The sequence below is a fragment of the Triticum dicoccoides genome, chromosome 3A (assembly GCF_002162155.2).
Source record: "Triticum dicoccoides isolate Atlit2015 ecotype Zavitan chromosome 3A, WEW_v2.0, whole genome shotgun sequence".
Classification (NCBI taxonomy): domain Eukaryota; kingdom Viridiplantae; phylum Streptophyta; class Magnoliopsida; order Poales; family Poaceae; genus Triticum; species Triticum dicoccoides.
Window position 1 is genome coordinate 237,045,095 of NC_041384.1, and position 26,343 is coordinate 237,071,437.

At 44.3% G+C, this 26,343-nt stretch overlaps 2 protein-coding genes and 1 pseudogene across 4 annotated transcripts; 2 read left to right on the forward strand and 1 right to left on the reverse strand.

The window, feature by feature from the left end:
• The first annotated feature begins 662 nt into the window (after positions 1-662).
• LOC119267988 (protein argonaute 4A-like) lies at positions 663-8,529 on the forward strand. Of its 3 annotated transcripts, XM_037549464.1 has the most exons (23): positions 677-784; positions 1,741-1,787; positions 2,912-3,175; positions 3,293-3,498; positions 3,637-3,849; positions 3,972-4,108; positions 4,209-4,306; positions 4,408-4,505; positions 4,684-4,849; positions 4,935-5,051; positions 5,130-5,237; positions 5,328-5,390; positions 5,475-5,588; positions 5,661-5,826; positions 5,943-6,055; positions 6,139-6,276; positions 6,388-6,515; positions 6,616-6,681; positions 6,813-6,876; positions 6,978-7,089; positions 7,183-7,256; positions 7,894-8,020; positions 8,128-8,529. In XM_037549464.1, exons 3-23 carry the CDS (start codon positions 2,912-2,914, stop codon positions 8,304-8,306), a joined length of 2,751 nt encoding a protein of 916 aa, XP_037405361.1. In that variant the 5' UTR covers positions 677-784; positions 1,741-1,787; the 3' UTR covers positions 8,307-8,529. The 3 variants fall into 3 exon arrangements, with proteins under 3 accessions (XP_037405359.1, XP_037405360.1, XP_037405361.1); XM_037549462.1 differs by having other exon boundaries at positions 663-784; positions 1,738-1,787; positions 2,912-3,498; XM_037549463.1 differs by having other exon boundaries at positions 676-784; positions 2,912-3,498.
• Positions 8,530-8,576: 47 nt separating this feature from the next.
• LOC119272192 lies at positions 8,577-11,767 on the forward strand (annotated as a pseudogene).
• Positions 11,768-13,206: 1,439 nt separating this feature from the next.
• LOC119267989 (pentatricopeptide repeat-containing protein At2g37320-like) lies at positions 13,207-15,732 on the reverse strand. Its single transcript, XM_037549465.1, has 3 exons — positions 15,586-15,732; positions 15,182-15,277; positions 13,207-15,063 (listed from the first exon to the last, which is right to left on the reverse strand). Exon 3 carries the CDS (start codon positions 15,043-15,045, stop codon positions 13,336-13,338), a length of 1,710 nt encoding a protein of 569 aa, XP_037405362.1. The 5' UTR covers positions 15,046-15,063; positions 15,182-15,277; positions 15,586-15,732; the 3' UTR covers positions 13,207-13,335.
• Positions 15,733-26,343: the final 10,611 nt, after the last annotated feature.

The following is a 26,343-nucleotide window of genomic DNA, read 5'->3' on the forward strand; positions in this document are numbered from 1 at the left end:
ATGGAGATGGTAATTTACCAACCGCCCTTTATTGATGCGGCTCAAAGGCATTGCCCAAAATCACCAGGCCGGCACGGCGCGCCACTGCAACTACGTACTGCTACCCAGGACGACGCTTGCTTGTACTTGTACGCGCGTTGAACGCACCCGGCCCACATGCACCGGCGCCAAACGTGTCATTGCATCGAGCGCTCCGCTACGCACCGGTGCATGGACCGGGCGCACCTCACGGACCCCATCGCAAGGCTGGCCGCAGCCTCCTTTAACCCGGGGAGCGGAAGGGGAGTCGTGGTGGGTGTGGATATCTGGGAGAGGCTTCCCGGCCGTGGGGAAAACGGCCCGACACGTAAAACCACACCCAACACGATGACCTCTCGGGCCCACGGGCCTCGGGCCCGCGGCGTCAGTGAGGTACCCGTGACGGCATCTGTGGAACGAAAACCCCGCACCAGGGGAAGTGAGCGGGGCAGCACGGGACGCGCCTGACGCCAACGCAGCCCGCCGAGTTCCCCTGGCCCCACGCGTCCGGCCCGGATCGACGCTCCCACCCGACGGACGGCCGCGATGCGTGCGACGCATAGATGGCAAGCGTCCGTCCGTTTTTACCTTCCTGCCCTTCCCTCCTCTGCTACAAGAAGAGGGGGGCGGTGCCGGGGCTGGGGCACTGTCTAGGGGAGTGTTGTTCGAGGAGAGGGGAGGGGGAGAGACGAGAAGGGGAACGGAAAAGAAAGCCAAGCCCTCTCTCGCGGAGGCCAACGGCGAGGCTTCCTCCCTTGCGCCCTCGGTAATGGACAAATCTAGGGTTCTAGTCCTGTAGTAGATTAGATCGTCCTTCTCCTCGCGTTCTTGGTCGCCGCTTTCGTTCGCCGGATTTCTTGGACGGGGGTTTATTTTCCCCTCCTCTGTTCTTCTTCTTCTCTTTTTCCTTGTATCTTTTTTTCCCGGCGGAGGTCATGCATTTGTGTGCATGTTCCCCAAGGCGTTGGATTTGGGATTAGGTTCCGTTCGCCCGCGTTCTCGGCGTGTTTTGTGGGGTTTTGAGCCCTTTTCTTCTTTCTTTTATTTTTAGTCCAAGTATATGATATGTGCCACCGGTTCTCCCTTCCGGGGTTCTCGTTTGGCCCTTAATCTGTTCATCTTCTCTTGGTATTTATTTTTCCACCGTCTTTTGTTTGTAATAATCTCTATATATGTGTAGGGTTTTTCGTTTTGCTTCTTGTCCTATGTCAGAGGACATCTTTATTTTTTCAAAAAAAATCCAGCTTTTGGGGGTTTTCTTTCGACTGAAAGAAATACTGGGGTGCTCTGCCAGAGGCAGTTAAAGTGTAGAGTTTTTCGTTTTGCTTCTTGTATGTGCTATGCCTGAGGACAGTTTCTTTTTTCCTCTAAAAAGGAACTTTTGGGGTTTTCTTTTCAGCGGAAGAAATTCTGGGGTTTTTCAGAGGTTTCTCCTGGGCCTGATTTCCCATATGCTGGGAAAAAATACTTCTTTTTCCCCCTTGGTTCGGTCTAGTCCTGGGTACCATTACTGAGTATTTAGATGCTTTCTTTATATGTTTATAATTGGGGCATTTTGCTTGGAATTTTGCATCTCTGTTCCCATGGAGGCAAGGGGAAATATGTCTTCCTTTTGTGCCTTGTGCCTTTCTCTCTGGAATTTTTGTCTTTATGCCAATCTCTCATGTATTCCTACACTTTATCACTGTCAGATGGCTTACTTAACTTGTTTGTGTGCAGCAGATCAGTTCAGCGGTTCGGCTCCTCGGGACCATTGTTGGTTCGCTGAAGTAAGTAAACTCTGTTTTATGTTTTTTCTGTTTTATAATCCTTGTGCTCTCAGAAGGACCTGCTATATGAGTTTCCCATGTTAATATCGCTGATGCCTAAGAGATGTTAGTCCTAGTTACGTTTGTGAGGTACCTCTTTATTGTTTTGCCCTACCTGATGTGATAGCAGTTGTCCAATTTGCATGCTTGGTCATTACCATCCTGTATAAGCATGTACTTTTGTACGAGCATCTTTTACCTATTCCCTCACTGGAATGACCTTATCTCATTATAACAAGAAGGAAGAATGTTGTTAATCCCGTCAGGAAAGTAGTACCATTTTTATTTGCTTTAAACTATCATGATTAAAATATAATTGGCCAGCTTACATCTAATTATATATTATATGGAATGGAAGGAAAGCGAGAGATGCTTCCTTTTGTGCCTTTGTACTTCCTCTGTTTCTTTTTAGTCTGCATATAAGGTTTGGGCAAAGTCAAGCTTTGTAAAATTTGACTAACTTTATATTAAAAAATATCAACATTCACAATATGAAATCAATAATATCAGATGCCTCATGAAATGTATTTTCATACTATATAGTTTTAGTATTATAGATGTTAATATTTTTTATATAAATTTGGTCAAATTTTATGTAGTTTGACTTTGACTAAATTTTATACTTGGGAGTAAAAAGAAAGGGAGGGAGTACTTTGAATTTATGTTTTTTGCTATGTATATTCCTTGTTTGTTCCTAATTAAGATTTTCTTTCAATAAACATAAGATACTTAATTATTTGGTTTGTTAATATAATCTGTGTACCATTCTTGAGTCTGTAGTGTCAACATTGTTGTTTTCTTATGTTGGTCTGTTGATATATATGCCTATTGTGGATTCACCAGCCTTGTTAGGTCTACTTGTCACCTGTTTCCTTGGATTAACTGAAAAATGGTTTCTTTATGTGCCCTTTCATACTTGATTTGTTAAGTTGCGCCATAGAACTTACATACTACCTCTTGTACCACCTGTGTTGGTCTGTTAGATAACTTGTTTAACTTGTTTTTATGCAAAACTTCTGCTTGACTGTTAAGTTGTACAATTTGTACTTGTAATGTTGGAAGCTGATTAACTGATGTACTGTCAGATGGAGTCACACGGAGAGGACCTGCCACCACCACCACCACTCCCGCCAAATGCAGAGCCGATAAAAGCTGAGTCGGCTGATGACTTGCCACCACCACCACCCCTGCTGCCTATCAAACCTGAAGAAGCAAAGAAGATCTCAAAGCCTAAGAGGGCCCTGATCGCTCGTCCTGGTTTTGGCAAGAGGGGAAATCCTATACAGCTTGTGACAAATCATTTCAAAGTCTCGTTGAAGACGACAGACGAGTTCTTCCATCATTACTATGTATGGCTCTATCCTTGTTTACTTTGTTGTATGCCTCTATCCTCATTTACTTTGATTGTTGTTGAATTCCTTGTGCTACCATCTAATGTCATTCCTTTGTTGTTTAATTGGATGCAGGTAAATCTGAAGTATGAAGATGACAGGCCTGTTGATGGAAAAGGTGTTGGTAGAAAAGTCATTGATAAGCTTGCTCAGACTTATCCATCGGAACTAGCTCATAAAGACTTTGCCTATGATGGTGAAAAGAGTCTTTTTACCATTGGTGCCCTCCCACAAATTAACAATGAGTTTGTTGTGGTTCTTGAAGATGTTTCCAGTGGAAAGTAATTAACTCTCTCTGCCCTGGTCCAGTATTGTCTTTTGCTGTTACTATGTCTTCTTGCATGTAACTTTCTTGCTTTTAGGTTGTCTTTTGTTGTTACTATGCCTTGCTGTTGCTCATGTAACTCTGTTGCTTGTAGGACTCCTGCAAATGGCAGCCCTGGAAACGACAGTCCAGACAAGAAGAGAGTGAAAAGGCCATATCAAACTAAAACCTTCAAGGTGGAGTTGAGCTTTGCTGCTAGAATCCCCATGAGTGCTATTGCAATGGCACTCAAAGGCCAGGAATCAGAGCACACGCAAGAAGCCATTCGGGTTATTGATATCATATTAAGACAGCACTCTGCCAAACAGTATGTTTGTTTCTATGTACTTCTGAATCCTAATTTACTGTTCTTGATTATTGTTCTCAGTGTTGATATTTCATGGTAAATCTTTTTCTAATTTCCTTGTGTATATTTCTTTGTGTTTGCAGGGGCTGCCTGTTAGTCCGCCAGTCATTTTTTCACAACAATCCTTCAAACTTTGTGGACTTGGGTGGGGGTGTGATGGGCTGCCGAGGTTTCCACTCAAGCTTTCGAGCCACACAGAGCGGGCTTTCTCTTAATATTGGTATGCTTGTTGTCAATGAGTGCAGTTCTGTATATAATCTTGTGACAGCATTTTAAATTAGGCGACAGTTCATATTTACAGCTACTGCTTAATTGTGCAGATGTTTCTACAACAATGATTGTGAAACCTGGCCCTGTTGTCGATTTTCTGCTGGCCAACCAGAAGGTTGACCACCCTAATAAAATTGATTGGGCTAAGGTAAGATTTCTCCTTAACTTGCTTGTGAAAACCATTGATCATATATATCTAAATGTGTATGTATCTCTGTAGATATATCTAATCCTTTTTTGTTTTCGTAGGCCAAGCGTGCACTTAAGAATTTAAGGATAAAAACAAGCCCAGCAAATACAGAATACAAGATTGTTGGTTTGAGTGAGAGGAATTGTTATGAACAAATGTAAGTGAGTATATCGCCATTTGTTGTATCTAAGTGGCGCTTAATTAATTGTTTGGACTTGTTGCATGGCATCTGTGCATTGTAGATTTTATTGAGAGCGCTATTTAGGTGCTTTTATAGTTTCATGCAGCTTTCATTATTTTTATATAACTGCTTGGTGATTCTTATGCCTATCTAGGTTTTCCCTCAAGCAAAGGAATGGTGGGAATGGTGACCCTGAAGCAATAGAAATATCTGTTTATGATTACTTTGTGAAGAACCGTGGCATTGAGCTGAGGTACTCTGGTGATTTCCCTTGTATAAATGTTGGGAAACCTAGGCGGCCAACATATTTTCCCATTGAGGTTTGATTTGACTATTCCTGTAATTTATATTCTTGGTTGTGCCTTATTTGTGCAATTCCCTGATGAATCTTTCTATGTTTGCCAGCTCTGCCAGCTGGTCCCTTTACAAAGGTATACCAAATCTTTGAGTACCCTACAAAGATCATCTCTTGTTGAGAAGTCCAGGCAGAAGCCTCAAGAGAGGATGTCAGTTTTGTCTGATGTGAGTGGCGTATTTATTCTGTCTCAATACCTAGTTGTAGGTTTGTTATTAACTGTTTCATCAATGTCAATTTGGCAGGTACTGAAACGCAGCAGCTATGATACAGAACCCATGTTGAAGGCATGTGGAATTTCGATAGCTCAGGGCTTTACACAGGTGGCTGGTAGGGTACTGCAGGCCCCCAAGGTCAGTCACAACTAACTGCTCCATATCTTATTTAGTCATCGTTTGTGCTTGTGAAATCCTTATGCATCCCTATTGAATCCTGTAATGTAGCTCAAAGCTGGAAATGGTGAAGATATTTTCACAAGGAATGGACGTTGGAATTTCAACAACAAGGTCAGCTTGTTTTGACTGCATTCTGTGTCTACTCTTTTATACTGCATGTTTTTAGTCATAACTTTGCTAGTCATGCTTCTGCAGAGGCTTGCTAGAGCTTGTGTGGTGGACAGATGGGCAGTTGTAAACTTTTCGGCTAGGTGTAACACCATGAACCTTGTCAATGACCTCATCAAGTGTGGGGGCATGAAGGGCATTGTAGGTTTTCCATTAACCTAACTACACATTTTCTGAAATGTTTTTGTACTCACTCTTTTTTAAAATTTGCAGACAGTAGAAAAACCTCATATTGTAATTGAAGAGAATGGTTCAATGAGACGTGCACCTGCTCCAAAAAGGGTTGAGGATATGTTTGAGCAAGTGAAGTCTAAGCTTCCTGGGGCTCCGAAGTTTCTCTTGTGTATTCTTGCTGAGAGGAAGAACTCAGATGTTTATGGTTGGTTCTAGAAATTCTTAATTGCATCCCTTAAATAAGTTTAGGACAATCATCTGTATCATCTTCAATAAGTTTAGTACAATCATCTGTATCATCTGGTTATTTTTCTTTTGTAGGTCCATGGAAGCGAAAATGCCTTGCTGACTTTGGGATTGTCACTCAATGTGTGGCCCCAACAAGGGTCAATGACCAATATCTGACAAATGTTCTGCTGAAGATCAATGCAAAAGTTTGTGCCTCCCCCACGTCTAATTCTTATTGAAACAGTGCTTACATTATTGTCTTCTTTGTACTAATCCTTTTTCTAATCAGCTTGGTGGAATGAACTCACTACTACAAATTGAAATGTCCCCAAGTATACCTCTTGTATCAAAGGTCCCAACTCTCATCTTGGGAATGGATGTGTCCCATGGATCCCCTGGACAGTCTGATATACCATCCATTGCAGCAGTACGCTACTAAATTTACTCTGCATTATAGTACTTCCAAATCTAAGATAACACTAGTAAGCCCAAATCTAAGATACCTATTATGTGATGTCTGTTTCCATTTTGATTATAGGTTGTTGGTTCTCGGGAATGGCCTCTTGTCTCGAAATATAGGGCTTCAGTGCGCTCGCAGTCACCAAAGCTCGAAATGATAGATTCATTGTTCAAGCCACAAGGAACTGATGATGATGGCCTTGTTCGGTAAGATATTTTTTTGTTTTTTGTTCAGTTGTCCATACAAATGTGCTATGGTGGTTCTCTTGATGTTCTCTTTTCCTGTTGCTATTCCGGACTGTTTCAGGGAGTGTCTCATTGACTTCTACACCAGTTCTGGAAAAAGGAAACCAGATCAGATCATCATCTTCAGGTTTGTCATACTTCCTAAATAACTACTTGCAAATGTCAGTGGTCAGTATTGGAGACATACCAGGGTCGTTCAGTTGTATAGAATGGTTGCCTGATTTTCTCGAGGAAATGTTGATCTCTTCTTCATTACAGGGATGGTGTTAGTGAGAGCCAGTTTAATCAGGTGCTGAACATTGAATTGGATCAAATAATTGAGGTACTGTTCATGTGGTTCTAGTTGGGCTCATATTATACTATACATGAGTATCTCATTCATCTATTGCACAACTGACTTGGTGTTTATTGTATTTGGTGCAGGCCTGCAAGTTCTTGGATGAAAATTGGAACCCCAAGTTCACGCTGATTGTTGCCCAGAAAAATCACCACACCAAATTCTTCATACCTGGATCTCCTGACAATGTCCCTCCAGGTAACATATACCACTTGTCTGCTGTATTCTATCCCATGATAATGTCAAATTGTTCCATAATAATACTAATGTTTGAATGTTGCCATTCCACAGGCACTGTTGTAGATAATGCAGTCTGCCATCCAAGGAATTATGACTTCTACATGTGCGCTCATGCTGGAATGATTGTAAGTATTCTCTCAGGTGCATCATATTTGCTTGTTAAATGTTTTGCCGTAGTGCTGTTCTGTTTGTGATATAAATGCTAAAAGTTTTGATCCATCTGTAGCCACTATTCTCATTGTCTGCCCTAGTGCTGGTTGTCTGTGATTTATGCCATTTTCTACTGAATAGAGACAAAAAATTGCAAGTTTGGTAGTTCCCTTGATCAGTTGATACTGACCCTCCTGTCACCTTTGTTAATGGCACCTTGTTGGAACCCCAAGTTATGCACCTTGTTGGAACCATCACTGATTTACCATGATAGTTTGTGAATATTTTTTTGAAGTGTTCAAGATTTTGCAAGAGTAATCACTTTGTGGTTGATGCATTTATATAGCATATGATAAGTACAGTACAGTATGATGTAAAACTCTGGTCAGTGGGACAATTTTAATATCTTATTTGTGTAAGTTGTTATTGGATCATATGCATTACTTTATCCAGCTCTTTTTGCATCCTGGGCATGTCAAATCTTACTTGAATGACTTGCAAGTTTTGGTTAGGCCTGGCTTTCAGTTCTATTTTTGTTGCTTGTACCATCGTGACCATTTCCAGTTTGTTGTCGTGTAGACTTGATAAGCTAATCTTATTTGTGTGTTGCAGGGGACTACAAGGCCAACACACTACCATATCCTGCATGATGAGATACACTTTTCTGCGGATGACCTGCAGGATCTTGTGCACTCGCTCTCATATGTGTACCAAAGGAGCACGACAGCCATATCAGTTGGTGAGTTTTGCACTTCTGTGCTTGTTCTTGCATCTGCAAAGTTTCCAACTGTTGTTAGTCTTGTGAACCCTGTGCTGATTTTGCAACCTTGTTGTGCTTTCTTGCAGTTTCTCCAATCTGCTATGCACATCTTGCGGCTGCTCAGGTGGCGCAGTTCATAAAGTTTGATGAGATGTCCGAGACGTCGTCGAGCCAGGGCGGTGGCCACACCTCTGCCGGCAGCGCTCCAGTGCAGGAGCTGCCTCGCCTCCATGAGAAAGTCCGCAGCAGCATGTTCTTCTGCTGAGCCAGCCAGCCAGCCGCACTTGCGCGTTCCAACTTTTGGTGATGCGCTTGGTTATCTAGTACTAGTAGTATGTAGTAGTGGCCTGTGATGGCCTGTTGGACTCCTGGGATGTTGTGTTCCTAAGCTGGTTGCTGCACTTGGTGCCTCAGAACCTTTGAATCCTGTCGGGGTGCTGCAGTTGAACCTTTACTATCGAACCATCTAATTTGTTGCTTTCCATCTCTCTGCTTGCTGAGTTTGACTTTCTTTCTGTTTGTTTTGTGGTCTCGCATGGATACCATCACTTGTGCTGAATCTAGAGTGGGTAGGATGAGCTAGATATATGCCTTGTTAAGCCTTCTGTTTTCTGACAAGAAGTTCTCCAAAAATCCATCCCTACTTGGGAGGCTGGCGCTGCTATGGGGTTGTTCTAGGTGGCCAGTACAGTTAGGATTCGGTTGGTTGTCCATTGGCCAGCCTTTTCTTGCATTTCACTTGGAAAGTTCGTTTGCACTTTGTTTGTCTTCCAAATTTAAGGAAACGGTTACAGAACAAGGAAATCACAGTGAAGTGGTATGCAGCCATCAACGCAAGGAAGAGTTTGACCCTATGCTTGAATACCAATTTGATTCTTTCTCTATGTAGACGATTGAGGATTTGGCAGTGTTCAAGGAGGCAGGGCAAAAAAATTAATCTTTGGGGGGTGGCCGAAAGTTGTGTGCAAAGAGTGTTGGCGACAATGAAAGATGTTGGGGCTGCATAAAAGTAGATAGTCAAAAGTAAACATAAAATCACATCTTTCACTTGCCTAAAAACAAGAAAGAATTAAGTACAACGAACCAGAGTTTCTCCTGTACGTTCTTCCTGAGAAGAGGAAGAACTGTGACATAGGGTTTGCTCTTTTAATGCCTACCTGGCATCAAGCCTTTTTTCTTCTTGTCAGACCATGGAAGCGCGGATGCCTTGCACTGTATGGTATTTTGACGCGATGCTTGGTTCCTCCTGCCAACGTCAAAGATCAGTACCTCATAAATGTGCTGCTAAAGATAAATGCCAAGGTTTACAGTGTGATCTGCATTGCCATCTTCAGTGTACCACATAATTTGGATTTCTTTTAGCTGAACAACTGGATGCTTTGCTTTTGTGTTGTGCTGCCAATCAGCTCAGCTTGGCGGGTTGAATTCATTGCTGAAAAATGAAACAACCTGTGCTATTCCTCATGTCTCCAGGGTTCGAACCATCATCTTTGCTATGGATGTTTCCCAATTCTCATGGTTCACCAGGACGGTCTGACGTGCCATCGGTTGCTGCAGTAAGATTTGCTTATTATGTACTCTGTTCCTAAATATTTGTCTTTTTGATGATTTCAAATGGACTACCATATATGGATGTATGTAGACATATTTTAGAGTGTAGATTCACTCATTTTGCTCTGTATGTAGAAAGACAAATATTTAGGAACGGAGGGAGTATTCAGTTTTCTGCAGTAAAAACTCAGGTGTTAGCTGATGGTCCTGAAGAGAGTTTCAACCGGCAATTTGCTAACTCACTTGAGTGCTTGTTGCTTTGGCCCAGGTGGTTAGTTCATTCAAGTGGCTAATCATTTCAAACTACACAGAGCTTCTGTGTGCACTCAGTCATCCAGGCTGGAAATGATCGATACCTTGTTTAAGCCAGTTGGAGATGACGATCATGGCCTCATTAAGTGAGTTTCTTCTGCTCAGATTTTATAAAGTGCAATTTATACAATTTTAATAACAGTGCTTCCTAATTATACATATGCTTTTAATTTGTTGCTCACTGGGACAATAACATTTCAGGGATTCAGTAGTTGACTTTCTGAAAAATAACAATGGTCAGAAGCCGGAACAAATTATCATTTTCAGGTCAGTAGTCCTCCGTGAGATAAGTGGTTTCTGCATTTAAATAGCATAATTTTTCTGTTGAAATTGCTGAATTAATTGTGTCTTGTCCCTTGATGTTAAGAGTACAAACCGACTCTAAATACTCGATGCCATCTCTAAGTTTACTTTGGCACCCTGATTCTGTGTAAGGAAACTCTGTTGTCTTATGTTAGGGATGGTGTTAGCGAGAGCCAATTCAATCAGGTGCTGAACGATGAGCTATCTCAAATCATGGAGGTAAAAGTAAGTGATATCCAATTCCTCATGAGCCAGTCCTGGATAGTAATGCCTGCCTAATTGATACAGACATGCAAGTTTTTTGGTGGCAAGCACTTTAGTGGCAACTGGTTCCCCAAGTTCACAGTGATGGTTACACAGAAGAATCATCACACGAGATTTTTCCTACGGAATGGACAGAGACCTGATCAAGTGACTAATGTCCCCCCTGGTAACCTACGTCTTTTATCTAAATATTTTTTCTAATCTTCCAATTTTTGTGGAGGATTGCAATCCATGGCAATTGTTAGGTTGTTTGATTTGTATGTACTTTTTAATGGGGGTACTGTAGCATTCATACGAAACCAAATGCATCTCATAGGAATCTAAGCACCTACCACAGAACCATTATTTACAATTTTGTATAGGATTAAACGAGCAATTCCTAGGCTTTTCTACACATACATTCTTATCATATCCCTAGTGTAGTGTAAAAAACGCTCTTATATTATGGGACGGAGGGAATACAATCCAAGTCATTCTGGTTGTATATTCCAGGGGACTACAAGGCCAACACACGACCATGTGCTCCAAGATGAGACAGGCTTCTCCGCTGATGAGCTGCAGGAGCTCGTCCACTCCCTTTCCTATGCGTATGTGCACTGAAGTAGCTGCAAAAGATTCAGCCCTTACCTTGCCTCTGACGATCATCGGTGCATTCCTGACATTTTTATGCTTGTGAACTCGTTTCAGGTACCAGAGGAGCACCACAGCCATCACAGCTGGTAAGCATGATTTGCCATCACTTGATTTCGCAACATACGCCAAAAGGGCATGGTTGATCATCTGATTTTCCCTCTCAGTTGCTCCCATCTTCTACGCACACCTTGCGGCGGCGCAGGTGGCCAAGTTCACCAGGCTCAATGACATGTCGGAGACGTCGTCCCAGGCTGAGGCTGCCCCGGTGCCGGAGCTGCCTCGTCTGCATCCCACGATAGCATCGTCCATGTTCTTCTGCTGAATCGCGCGGTTTCCCCATCGTCGGTTGTTGGAAGCGACTGAAACTTTACCAAATGCTAGACGGAACCGGTCGTGTTGTTCATGCCTGAGCGCTGAAGTATGCTTTTGGTCTTAGCTACTAGATTTAATGGATGTTATCTCCAAGAACAATCTTTGATTGCTATCATGGAGTTGCTTGCCAACAATAATCTGCACTTTTGATGGTCAAGACCTAGACCCTCTGCTCATGTGCAAGGTGTTGTTCATGCCTGAGCGTTGAAGTATGCTTTTGGTCTTAGCTACTAGATTTAATGGATGTTATCTCCAAGAACAATCTTTGATTGCTATCATGGAGTTGCTTGCCAACAATAATCTGCACTTTTGATGGTCAAGACCTAGACCCTCTGCTCATGTGCAAGGTGCCAACGTATTCTGGATGTTAAGTTTATAAATATGGTCGGCAGCATGTCCAATGATTTATAAGTTTGGGATTCACAATAAGTGTCTTTATAGTTTTGTGTTTACGTACTTTGCTGTCAATTTACTTCAGTTAGCAAGGAAAAGCCTGGCTTTTGACCCGGCTTAGGCCTTGTTCGGTTGCAGTGGATTTAATCCTCTAGGTGATCCCCAACCCCTCACCCAATCCCCACTGATCCCATCCTAATAATGGTGTGAAATATATAGCAGTTCATATGCTGATGCAGCACTAATCAGAAAGTACTGCTTTACACAAAATGGAACTGTTAGACAATTTACCAATGTGCTCTGTGCATGAAATTCAGAAGCAATACTAGAATAAAATTGTAAGTCAGGGGTACAATCCCGGTAAAAACCGAGGATTTTGGAGGTGTATGAAATTCAGAAGCAATACTAACATAGTTTATATGAGACAGGGTTACAATCCACGCTGGGCTCTAACCTATAAGATTGACCGGGATGAAACCTCGGGTGGGATGAAACCATGGGGTTTGGCCCCGATCCCAGTGGGGTGGGCTCTAACCGAACGAAGCCTTACAGGTTAGAGGAGATTGTAGTGAAATATACTAACATAGTAGGAAAGCACTAAGTAAAATATAGGATTACCCATTATTAAATCTATTTCTTCTAAAAACCACTGAAAGGAAAAACTATAAACATACCCACAAGAATGCAACTAAGAGATACTCCCCCCTTCACAAAATATAAGGCGCACTTGACTTTTTTTGGTCTCCATCACACAACTTTGACTTTATTGCATGTCTACCAAATTAATATAAAGACAGATGAACTAAAATTATTTTACAAGACAAATATGACAATACTATTTATACATGTTTAATAAATGCATTAGGATATATATTGATGGTCAAAGCCATGCATCAAAGACCGTGAAAAATCAACCATGCTTTATATTTTGGGAAGGAGGAAGTAATTATTAGAAGGACGGTTAGGGGATTAATTTGACCATAAGTTGCAATCAAGAAGTAATTTTCAAGTGTCAAACTGAAATTATGATGTAATTTACATTATTCAGACCAATCCAAAATAGCAGAGAGAAAATATCCATCAAACCTTATCTAGTCAATCAAGCCAACCTTTTCTTATATTTGGTTCAAATTTACATTTAAAGTTCCCAAATGATTCACACTAATTACTAGTGCAGCCTAGTCTAATTACTAGTGTATCCTAGTTTAAAACATCAAGTGCGTATAAGAAAGACTACATTGAGCATCAAAATTGAAATCAGATGTCAGGTGGGAAAACTCTACTGCTTCTAATGCAGCACAATATTGAATACTTTGAGGTTGGAATCAGACGAATCATATCACAAGTCTCTGAGGTGTGAGTCATGCTTTTTCTATAAAGAATTGACTCTTTGATCTTCATATACAAATGACTGCGGCGATCTATCATCTCCCAATACTTTATTCAGAGCTCAAACTTACCTTGAACTACTGAGGGTCATCAAACTCAAAACCATCTATCAGCACATCATGTTTGTATTCCATATGAGATCGCAAGAAGTCAAGTACAGCCAGGACATTGTTTATTTGGTGGCTCTTAGATCTGTTTTCTGCTGTGAAAGTATAAACCTCACTGCCAATTTCTATCCAGCTGCATCCAGTGTTCGTCTTCAGTCCTCCCTCCTTCATCATCATCCTCACTTTGGCCACATCACTCCAGCAATCAATGCTAGCGTATAGATTTGCTAGCTGTACATGAGTTGCAGCACAACCTGGCTCCAGCTTAAGACGGTGCTCTGCAGCATGGATGCCAATCGGAATGTTTCCATGCATCCTACAGGCAGCCAGCAGAGAACCCCATATGACTGCATTTGGGGGCATGGACATTGTACCGATCAAATCCCACGCTTCATCGAGCAATCCTGCCCGGCCGAGGAGGTCTACCATACACGAATAGTGATCTAACTCTGGTTCTATTCCAAGTCCGATCATTGCCTTGAAGCAGCGCCGGCCTTCCTCTACAAGGCATGCATGCCGACATGATGACAGGATGCCAAGGAAGGAGATTACATCAGGCACTATGTGCTCCTCCTCCATTTCTTTTAGTAAGCTTAGACAATGCTCAGCAAGGCCATGCTGTGCATATCCAAAGATCATAGAGTTCCAAGAAACCAGGTCCTTGCACACAATGTTCTCAAATATTGTTTGGGCCTCAATTATATTCCCGCACTTTGCATACATTGATATCAGTGCATTCGAGACATGCACACACAAATCAAAACCCATTCTTAGTTCTAGACCGTGAACACTGTTACCAAGTGCAAGAAGTGCGTGTTTAGTGCACATACTGAAGATAGTGGCAAATGTGATGTCATTAGGCCTGCACGCTGACTGTCTCATCAGCTGAAATACCTTGAGGCATGGCTCAACCTGATTATCCTGTACATAACCAGAAATGAGTGATGTCCACGACACGGTATTTTTTATTGGCATGCTCTGAAAAACCTGACAAGCATTCTCCAGCTGACAACATCTTGCATATAAGCTAATCAGAGAGGTACCAGAAAGTACCGACAATTCATAACCAACTTTCACCAGTAGAGCATGGAGCTGAGCACCTGTCCTAATGGATTGCTTAACAGCACAAAAGCTCATGGCAGATGCTAAAACAGATATATCGGCACTTATTCCTCTCCTATGCAACTCCACAAGTAGCATAAACTTGTTTCCCTTTGCGAGTTTATTCATGGAAGGAGAAGCAGAGATATCATGAGAATCAATGGTATCAGGTAAAATTTGCTCTGTGTTATTACTTGAGCTAGCGAACCGCACTTCTCCATTACGCATACCATGATTTCCTAACTGAACTCTCAAGATGTCATGCATACAATCATTGATAATGCGGTGATGAGACAGACCTTCCTCATTGCCATTATATGCCTTCCCTGGCACGAGGTGCAAAACTCTCAACGCATCATGGATGCCGCGCCCCTCTTGCTTTGTTGATCTCTCAGATGGTAAGTGACTGTCAAAATTCGCCACACACAGACGAATCGGTGACAATGATGGTAAATGGCTGCTGAAATGGTACCAGAGTAGATGTCTGTGCTTGTGCATGGCCGAAGTTGTCCATGGGCAAACCCAACGGCGAGCGCAGGAAGTCGTGCCAAGCCTCCGTTTGGAGAGGCCTAGAAGCATGAACAGCTAAATCCACACCTGGTGAAGGGAAACAGTGGTCTTGAGTTAGTTATGCTTATCATGAAGGAAGATTTACTAATCCACTGGACTCGGAGCTTTATGCACATCATAAGCAGATTGTGGCTGCATTACTAACCCTGAAGCGTCTCCTCCAGCATACTTGCACACGAACATCAACTTAAGGAGATTCCGACTGCACGCCAAGCTTGGATGGCCAATAGCTTAACTGTCCCTACAACAACAGAGAAGGCACGGTTAGTAATACAATACAGAGATGCTTGCTAGTAATGCAATACAGAGATGCTTGCTAGTACCAAACCAATGGTCCGTTTCATCTTCTATTTGACAATTTCTCAACAATTGACAACAAAAGTGTCCTGCACAATCACGCACAACAGAATGTCTACGTCTTCTGTTCAATTCGAGCACCAAAACATGACACACTTGGGGCACTGGGCGCACACACATGATACGGAATATTACTAGCAAGCACTGGAGTATGTAAAACCGTTGCCGGCTGCAGGCTGCCTGAAAACTCACCTGAACCGAGATGGACCAAAGCCTGCAACACGGCGGCCGGGGACTGGGGTAGCCGCCAGACGGCGACAGCCTTGGAGATGGGACCGTAGGAGCAGCGCCGGCGGACCGCGGGATGGGGCGAGGCGGGGATAGGCGAGTAGCGCCAGCGGCGGCTGCGCGTGCGTTCGCCCGATTTTTTTATTAATAATAAATAAGAATTATCTAATTACGGAACTGGTAAAGGGCAACTGGAAATTGTGTAAGTAGGAAGGACGCTGTGATTAATAGCGTCCAGGTACGGCCGCTGTTGCTAACAATGTCCAGGTGTGGACGCTGTTGTTAGTGGCGTCCTGTGTTTCATTACGACCCAAATTCTTTGAACTGGCAGCCCAATGCTCTGTTATTCCCCTCGCGCACCTCCTCGCTGCCGCTATCCAGCCACCGGTAATGGTGCTTCTGCACCCCCCTTCTCTTTGTTAGAGCATCTCCAATAAACCGTTCAAATGTAAAGATACCTAACTTTTGGATCGTCTAGAGTAAAAAACGTTACTCCAACAAACAGTTCATATGTAAAAAAAATTGGACCGCAGTCTCCTGGTGATGTAAAATTGAAAACTTTGTGATGCAAATTTACATCACAAGATGCAACTAATGTAAAACCGCGGTCGCCCGCCAAACGCCCAACCGCCACTTCATTCCGCTTTCGCCTGGCGACTGGCCGCCCGCGACCGAGCACGAGTAGCCGAAAGTCGCCGCCGCCACCGGCCGTCGTCGCCGTCGCCGCCACCGCCCCACATCATTGTCGCCGCCCTCCGCTGCCCTATCCCTCGTCGCCTCCCCCGTCGGAGGGCGTCTCGCAGCCGCCCCGATGCCGCCGTTTCGGGAAGCAGCCACGGCTGGATTCGCCGACTCCGGCGGTCCGCCTTGCTCCCTTCACCTCTGCGCCGCCGCCGCCCTAGCCCTCGTCGTCTCCCTCGCAGGAGGGCGTCAAGCAGCCGCCCCGGTGCCGCCGTTTCGGGAAGCAGCCGCGGCGGGATTCGCCAACTCCGAAGGTCCGCCGTGCTCCCTTCTCCTCTGCGTCGCCGTGCTCCCTTCCCCTCTGCGCCGCCGTCCGTGGCATTTCTCCTCTGAGCTGCCGTCCGCAACAGCGACCAATCAAACCGCCGGCCATCTTCTTCCACCCCGTGCACAAGGTGTTCGACGAAATTCCCCAATGTAAAAAAACGACGAAACTTGATGATCTTAATTGGGATTGGATAGTATGTTTGAAGATGATTGTCTGCATTGTAGAAGAGCCCGGTTGACTCCTCATTCATGGACGATTCATCGTCGGACGAGGAATTTGATTTGCATGAAGAAGAGGACATTGCTATGCTTGTAGCCATGCACAAGGGAAAGAAGCCAAAGCACGGTGGTTCCGTCTATGGTCGTGCGTTCATTCGGAGAGAACGGATTGATGCATACAAACGGTTGATGCGCAACTACTTTGGATCACCACATGTTTTCCCATATGCTGAAAATATGACTTTGGGAGGAACACTATACTCCACACCCATGGATCCATGTTGCACTTCACCATCCACATACGTTAGAACAATTAACATGTTCTCGAATTCACCTGCAGACATGAACATGTAGGAAGTAAAGATCAAAATCTTAAATTGATTTACTATTGACTCAAGGTTGAATTTTTCACAACCTATCAGCTCATAAACTAGACAATTACCAATTATATTACCAGAAATAAAAACCCAATCATCTATACATTGTACGCAGTACACTTGCAACCATGGAATGAATTATACAAAAAACTTGATAGAGAAGATGCAATACGGCGTACAAGTCACATGCGCCAACTGCAGTTCAAGTGGATGATCCTAATGATGAGCGGCCGGTGAGACAACACGATTCCTTTGATGATTGCTGATGTTACCCGCTGGAGCTTGCTTACGGGACGGCGAGATTAGGAGCGACGGCTGCATGCGTATTAGTGTTTTGGGGATCAAAAACTGTTACGTATATTAGAGAAAGAGAAAAGACAACTCGGCTGAGCCTAATAAGTCAAACCATATAGCTGGAGATCATGCGTAACAGCGTCCATAAAGGGACGCACTTAGCAATGGCGTCCAGGATTGGACGCTGCTCTTAATAGCGTCCTTACTATTTTTGACAATTTCCACTGACCATTTACCACTTCCGTAATTAGAGAATTCTTATTTATTATTAATAAAAAAATCGGGTGCGTTCGGGTTTGGGGAGAATCAGAAAAGGAGCAATGCCACTGCCTTTGTCTGGGCCCTGCTGGGCCTGCACAACAAGAGCTCCTAAACAGCATTAAGCGATACACTAGCAGCTCTCGCTGAAGGTTTCTCCTTCCCGGGCCAGCCCATTCCCGCTCAGGAGGGCTCGATCACGTGCGTTCACAACCAACGCACACAGATCATTTGTACTCCAGGAGCGAGTCCTACTTGAGTGACCCAAGGCTCTCACAAACGCATGAGACCCCTCTTGTTAGGGTTTTCCTACTCTCGGTGGCGGCGATTTTCTCCCTGCCATAGAGACCTTGATCTACCCTGCCTCCTCCCTATCCCGGCGTTCGGGCGCCCTCGGGGATTCGATCATGGCGGGAGCGGACGAAGCGATGGGGACCCTACCGCTCGTGGACTTGGTTTCTTCGGGCAAGCGAACTAAAGAAGACGGCGCACCCTCGGGTGCGGCAGAGGCAGAATCAGATCTTGCAGCGATGATGGAAGAGTTGGGCTTAAAGGAAGACGATCTCCAGGATGTCGTGGTGGAGGATGAGGAACTTCCGGAGGAAGCGACCCGATGGATGGCTCTAGCTAGGGTTCACACCGAAAAGACCTACAACCAGTATTGGTTCTACAAGAATATGAGAGTTGCTTGGGATCTGGCAAAGGAAGTGAAAATCAGACCGCTGGAGGAGAATTTGTATACTTTGCAGTTTGCGTGCCTCGGCGACCGGGAACGTATTATGGAGGAGGGCCCGTGGACTTTCAAAGGGAAAGCGGTGATCGTGGCGCCCTACGATGGATTCACTAAACCCTCTCTGATAGATCTCACCAAGCTAGACATATGGATGCAAATTCATGACCTTCCTGATGGTTTCTTCCCCAAGATCAAAGCGCTCTCGGCAACGGTGGGTGAGTTCATCTATGCTTAGCCCAAATCCTAGGATTTTGAGGGTAACTTTGCTCGTGTGAGAGTTAAGATCGATGTCACAAAGCCACTAAAGAATGCAGTCTCGCTGGTTATCAAGAAGAAGGATGTGATGCAAAGGGTGATATTTCGTGTAAAATTCGAGAGGCTCCCCGATTGGTGTGCAGTATGTGGCAACTTGGGGCATCTTTTTAAGGAGTGTGGCGATGGTGTTTGGCACCAAAAGCGCTAGTTTTCAAGGACCTCAAGGCAAGCTGGTTTAGGGGTCCGGGACGTGGCCCTGGTGAAGGACGATGTAACGCCCTCGATGCGGCTATATCTCCTACATGTCAAAGCACGACTTAGAGGCATAACCGCATTGAAAGCAATGTCGCAAGTGAGATAATCCTCGCAAACAACCCATGTAATATAAATGAAGGGGAAAAGATACATAGTTGGCTTACACTCGCCACGTCACACAAATACATAAATAGCATTACATTCATCCAATACACTCATGGTCCGACTACGGTACCAAAATAAAGATCAACCCCCAAATGCGACAAAGTCCCCGATCGCCCCAACTAGGCACCACTACTGATCATCTGGGAAAGACACATAGTAACAGCGAGAGTCTTCATCAAACTCCCACTTGAGCTCAAGCGCATCGTCTGGAGCGGTATCATCGGTCCTTGCATCTGGTTTAGGAAGGAATCTGTGAGTCACGGGGACTCAGCAATCTCACACCCTCGCGATCAAGACTATTTAAGCTTATAGGTAAGGCAAAGGTATGAGGTGGAGCTGCAGCAAGTGACTAGCATATATGGTGGCTAACCTATTCGCAAAAGAGAGCGAGAAGATAAGGCAAAAGCACGGTCGAACAACTATGATCAAGAAGTGATCCTAGAACAACCTACGTCAAGCATTACTCCAACACCGTGTTCACTTCCCGGACTCCGCCGAGAAGAGACCATCATGGTTATACACGCGGTTGATGCATTTTAATTAAGTTAAGTTTCATGTTATCTACAACCGGACATTAACAAATTCCCATCTGCCCATAACCGCGGGCACGGCTTTCGAAAGTTCAAATCCCTGCAGGGGAGTCCCAACTTAGCCCATCACAAGCTCTCACGATCAACGAAGGATATTCCTTCTCCCGAGACATTCTGATCAGACTCGGCATCCCGTTTACAAGACATCCTCGACAATGGTAAAACTAAACCAGCAACACCACCCAGATGTGCCGACAAATCCCAATAGGAGCTGCACATATCTCGTTCACAGGGCACACCGGATGAGCAAGACGTCGGGTAGGCCAGCCCAGAGTTGCCCCTGGTAGCCCCGGACATCGCTCAGTTGGACCAACACTTAGAGAATCACTGGCCGGGGGGGGGGGGGTTAAAATAAAGATGACCCTTGAGTCCGCGAAACCCAGGGGAAAAAGGCTAGGTGGCGAATGGTAAAACCAATGTTGGGCATTGTGGAAGAGTTTTATTCAAGGAGAACTGTCAAGGGGTTCCCATTATAACCCAACCGTGTAAGGAACACAAAATCTGGGAACATAACACCGATATGACGGAAACTAGGGCGGCAAGAGTGGAACAAAACACTAGGCATAAGGCCGAGCCTTCCACCCTTTACCAAGTATATAGGTGCATTAAGATAAACAAGATAATATTGTGATATCCCAACAATAAACAATATTCCAACAAGGAACGATCTCCAATCTTCACCTTCAACTAGCAACGCTATAAGAGGGGCTGAGCAAAGCGGTAACATAGCCAAACAACGGTTTGCTAGGACATGGTAGGTTAGAGGTTTGACATGGCAATTTGGGAGGCATGATAAGCAAGTGGTAGGTATCGTAGCATAGGCATAGCAAAAGAGCGAGCATCTAGCAAACAAAGATAGAAGTGATTTTAAGGGTATGGTCATCTTGCCTGCAAAGTACTCAGAGTTGCCTTGATCCTCGTAAGCGAACTCAACGGGCTCCTCGTTCACGAACTCGTCTCCCGGCTCTACCCAACCAAGAACAACAAGCAAAATAACACAATCAACCACGTGCAATGCTCAAGCAACATGATGCAAACATGGTATGCTATGCGGGATGCGATATGTGATGCATATGCAAGATTTGCAAAGGAATGATTGAATCTAGCCTCAACTTGGAAATCTAAGTGTGCCACTGAAAAGGTGAGGTGATTTTGGTTGAAATCGATATAAAGATCACCGGAATCGGATGCACGGTTTGGAAATGGCAAGCAAAACAAATATGGCACCGGTCTGCGATAATCAGCAAGTGACCAACTAAATGCATCAAGATAAATATGCTACAACACTCAAACATGACAACAAAATACATGGCAGCGATCCACTCATGAAGCTTGACAAAAGATGAACACCGAGCTACGGCTAAATCATCCATTAACAGGTTCAAACAAACATGGCAAAAGTGCAAATGATGACAGGTTTCAGACTTAGTGAAATTAACACAAGTCTGGAATTTATCATCAGGAAGCAAACTTTAGAGCATGAGAACTACATGCTACAGGAACTTAACATGGCAAAGCAAGGCATGGCATGAAGCTACTCAAAGCACTTAACAAAAGTCCCTTAGTGACCTTGATCCAAAAGGGACTAGAAAATATAATTGCAAGCATGTGAACATAGCAAAAACACAAACAGATTCAGACTTAGTGAAAAACTGGAGCATGCAAAACAGTTAATGAGTAGGTATGTTTACGAGCTCGGTGCACTCACTACATAGCATGGCATGGCATACTAAGCATACACCCATCAAGAATACATAGCATAGAAGCTAGACATGGCAAGAACAACAACATACCATGCACAGATCAATAGCAACATCCTCGGCAAAATCGCTAAACATATCAATAATCTGCCAGGATCATTTTATAGCAAAAGTAGAGCTCGATTGACTCAAGCTAGGGTGCTCCATAATTGCAAACAAAGACATGGATGGATAGAGAACCACAATGATAACAAAACATCTTTACTGATCATCCTCAAAAGAGGCATGAATCACTAGGAAACAACATGAACATATGGCATAACAGCAAAATCAGGACAAGGACTTAGTGAAATTCTAAGTCCCTGAAATCAGCATCAATGATTACGCTACTTTGCATGCTTGTGCTAGTCACCACAAATATCACAAAAATACATGGCATACACCCCTGTAAAGATGGCATGGCATTTAACAAAACACATGTAGAGCTCAGGATCATAGCATGCACACATTAATCATGGCAAAAATGACAAAAGGCCATTTGCTGAAAAAGATCTGACAAATTCATCACATAGCCCTCTTCCAACAGCATTTTAGGCATCAAGATGAACTCAAATGAAAATAATGCAATGAGATGAAATGATGCACTCGTCGAGACGAACATTTTGATATGCTACACGCATGAATCGGAGGTATGATGGTAGAGTTATGGCATGGCAAAGTATGCAAAAAAATATGAGGGAGGAAGGGAAAAGGTCAACCCCAGATCTAGGGTTCGTCCGGCGCACGAACCGAGGCGGCGGCGGATCTCGCCGGAGTTGACCCGGATCTTGCCGGAGTTGCATGACAAGGACAACAACACACGGAGACAAAAATCCAACAACGAGGAAAATAAAATAACTTACTGCCGGAAACGGCAAGAGTTGGGATACATATAAGGTAAATTACATCCGGGGTGTTATAACACTCCACCACTATGAAAGGATCTCGTCCCGAGATCTAGGACTGGAAAAACTCCGGGTACTCAAAACGGAGGTGATCCTCGCGTTCCCAGGTGGCTTCACAGTCGGAATGATGTGACCACTTGACTTTGAGGAATTTGATTGACTTGTTGCAAGTCTTGCGCTCAGTTTCTTCAAGAATAGCAACTGGGTGCTCATGATAAGAGAGGTCTTCTTGGAGATCAATGTCTTCGAAGTTGACGGTGTGGTCAGGGGTCTTGAAGCACTTGCGGAGGTGAGAGACATGAAAAACGTCGTGCACGTTTGCAAAGTTGGAGGGAAGCTCAAGTTGATAGGCGAGATCGCCTCTCTTCCTGACGATCTTGAAAGGACCCACATATCTAGGGGCAAGCTTCCCTTTGATACCGAAGCGACGAGTACCTTTCATTGGAGAGACGCGGAGGTAAACATGGTCTCCGATCTCGAAAGCCAAATCACGATGCTTACTATCATAGTAGCTCTTCTAGCGCGATTGCGCGGCTTTGAGGTTATCACGAATGACTTTGCACATCTCTTCTGCCTCTGTAATCAAGTCATTGCCAAGAAGTTGACGTTCACCAGTCTCTGACCAGTTAAGAGGAGTACGACACTTCCTGCCATAGAGAATTTCAAATGGGGCCTTGCCCGAACTCGCTTGAAAGCTGTTGTTGTAGGAAAACTCGGCATATGGAAGACAATCCTCCCACTTCATACGGAAGGAGATAACGCAAGCCCTGAGCATATCTTCGAGAATCTGATTGACACGCTCGACTTGGCCGCTAGTTTGAGGATGAAAAGCTGTGCTGAAATGGATGTTGGTGCCCATGGCCTTCTGAAAAGAATCCCAAAACTTCGAGGTGAAGATGCCGCCACGATCTGAAGAAATCAACTGCAGAATGCCTTGCAGAGAGACAATCCGAGAGGTATATAGCTCTGCCAATTGAGCTGCTGTGATGGATTCTTTGATAGGCAGAAAGTGAGCCACTTTAGTGATTTTGTCGATGACAACGAATATAGCATCATTGCCACGCTTGGACTTTGGAAATCCCGTCACGAAGTCCATCTCAATGTGGTCAAACTTCCATTCTGGAATGGCAAGAGGTTGGAGGAGACCAGCTGGTCGTTGGTGTTCTGCCTTCACTCTTCTGCAGACATCACATTCATTCATGAACTGAGCAATCTCACGCTTCAATCGAGTCCACCAATACGACTGCTTGAGGTCATGGCACATCTTTGTACTTCCAGGGTGGATACAGAGGAGTGAATTGTGAGCCTAGTTCATAATGACTTTACGAAGATCACCTTTAGGCACAACAATGCGATCCTCGAAGAATAGAGTATCCTTGTCATCAACACGATAGCACTTGTACTTGGGTTGACTCTTGGCAATCCCAATCTTCACCTTCTTCACCATAGCATCAAGAAGTTGAGCCTCGCGAATCTGATCTTCCAAAGTAGGAGAGACTTGAAGGTTGGCGAGGAACCCTTGAGGAACAACTTGCAGATTGAGTTTGCGGAAAGCTTCACAAAGCTCGGGTTGGTAAGGCTTGAGAATCAAACTGTTGCAGTAAGCCTTCCTGCTCAATGCGTCAGCAATTACATTGGCCTTGCCTGGAGTATATTCGATGCTCAGATTATACTCTTGAATCATTTCGACCCAACGAGTCTGCCTGAGGTTGATATTAGGCTGAGTGAAGATGTACTTGAGACTCTTGTGGTCAGTGAAGATGTCCACTTTTCGTCCCAATAAGAGATGTCTCCAAGTCAAAAGAGCATGGACAACTGCCGCCAACTCGAGGTCGTGAGTGGGGTAGTTCTTTTCATTGGGCTTCAACTGGCGAGAAGTATAAGCCATAACTTTCTTCTCTTGCATCAACACTGCACCAAGACCTTGAAGAGAGGCATCACAGAAGACCTCAAACGGTTTGGATTCATCAGGAGGAGTCAGAACTGGAGCAGTGACTAATTTCTCTTTCAGGGTGTTGAAAGCGATGTCACATTCAGGAGACCAAACATACTTCACGTGCTTCTGGAGGAGGTTGGAAAGCGGCTTCGCAATCTTTGAAAAGTTCTCAACGAACCCTCGACAATAGCTTGCGAGCCCAAGGAAGCTGCGGAGTTGCTTCACGTTCTGAGGTGGTTCCCAATTCACAATTGCAGACACCTTCTCAGGATTCACCGCTATGCCCTTGGCAGAAATGATATGCCCAAGGTAAAGAACCTCATCGAGCCAAAACTCGCACTTTGAAAACTTGACATAGAACTGATGTTCTCTGAGCTTATCCAGCACCAAACACAAGTGCTTGGCATGATCTTCTTTGTTCTTGGAAAATACCAAAATGTCATTGAGGTAGACCAAGACGGAGTCATTTGTGTAGGGGTTGAAGATGAAATTCATCATGCGAGAGAATGTCGGAGGAGCGTTGACGAGGCCAAAAGACATGCTAGTGTATTCATATGAACCATAGCTTGTTCTGAATGCTGTCTTAGGGATATCTTGCTCCCGAATTCGAATCTGATGATAGCCCATACGGAGATCAAGCTTGGAGAATACTTGAGCACCTTTGAGTTGTTCAAACAGCTCATTGATGTTGGGAAGTGGGTACTTGTTCTTTATAGTGTTCTTGTTCAATGGACGGTAGTCAACACAGAGTCGGTCCGTTCCATCCTTTTTCTTGACAAAAAGAACTCCACAACCCCACGAAGAAGAACTAGGTCGGATGAGACCCATACGCTCTTGTTCATCGAGTTGCTTCTTCAGCTCCTTCAACTCTTTAGGTCCAAGCTTGTAAGGACGTTTACAAACAGGTTCCGTGCCAGGCTCAAGATCGATGACAAATTCAACTGGCCGGTGCGGAGGCATTCCTGGAAGCTCTTCTGGAAAGACGTCTTGATATTCGCAAACGACTGGAATTTGCGAGATGGCCTCCATCTCATCCTTCTCATTGAGAGAAAACAGACGAATGGTATCATCCCTTGCGGCAAATACAATTACATCCTCAGACGAATGAGTCAATTGAATCTGCCTGGCAGAACAATCAAGCTGAGCCTTGTGCTTAGAAAGCTAGTCCATTCCAAGAATAAGATCAATATCCGAGTTGCCAAGGACCATTGGAGAAGAAAGAAACTTGTAGTCGCCCAACGTGATAGTAACATTCGGAGCCATCATTTTGGTGTTCATGAACAAACCCGGAGAAGAAACCGCTATCGGCTTAGGCAAACAAACAGTATGCACATCATGCATGGATGCAAAAGGCTTCGATAAAAATGACAAAGATGCACCAGTATCAAAAAGAACTCTTGCGGGAATGTCATTAACAGGAAGGTTACCCACAATCACATCTGGCGAGTCCTCTGCCTGAGCTGCATTCATCATGTTGATCTTAGCAGACTTGGGGTTATGCTTGACCACTGCGGTGCTGGCAGATCTCATAGGAGGAGGAGGAAGACGCCTCTGATTGAAGCATTTGTTGGCATAGTGACCCTTCTGTTGGCACTTGTTGCACGTGACCTCCGAGAGCGGACGGTGATACGGAGCACTAGATCTTGGAGCTTGAGACAAAGTCTTGTTGTGAAAGCCAGGGTTGGGTGGGAAGATCCATTGCCACCTTTACTCTTCTGTTGATAAGGCTGATGGAACGGAGGAGGAAGCCAATACTTTTGCTGCTTAGTCACTTGAGTAGAGGAAGAAGTAGTCGCATCTCTGACTCGCTTCTTGGAAGCATCGCACTTCAGTTGGGCAGCCTCTTGCTTCATTGCCATGTTGTAAAACTCATCATACTTCTTGGGATCAAAGAGGACGAGAGCTAGTTGGAGTTCTTCTCTGAGACCACCCCTGAACTGGTATATCATACTCTTCTCGTCAGGGACGTCTTGCTTAGCAAAACGGGC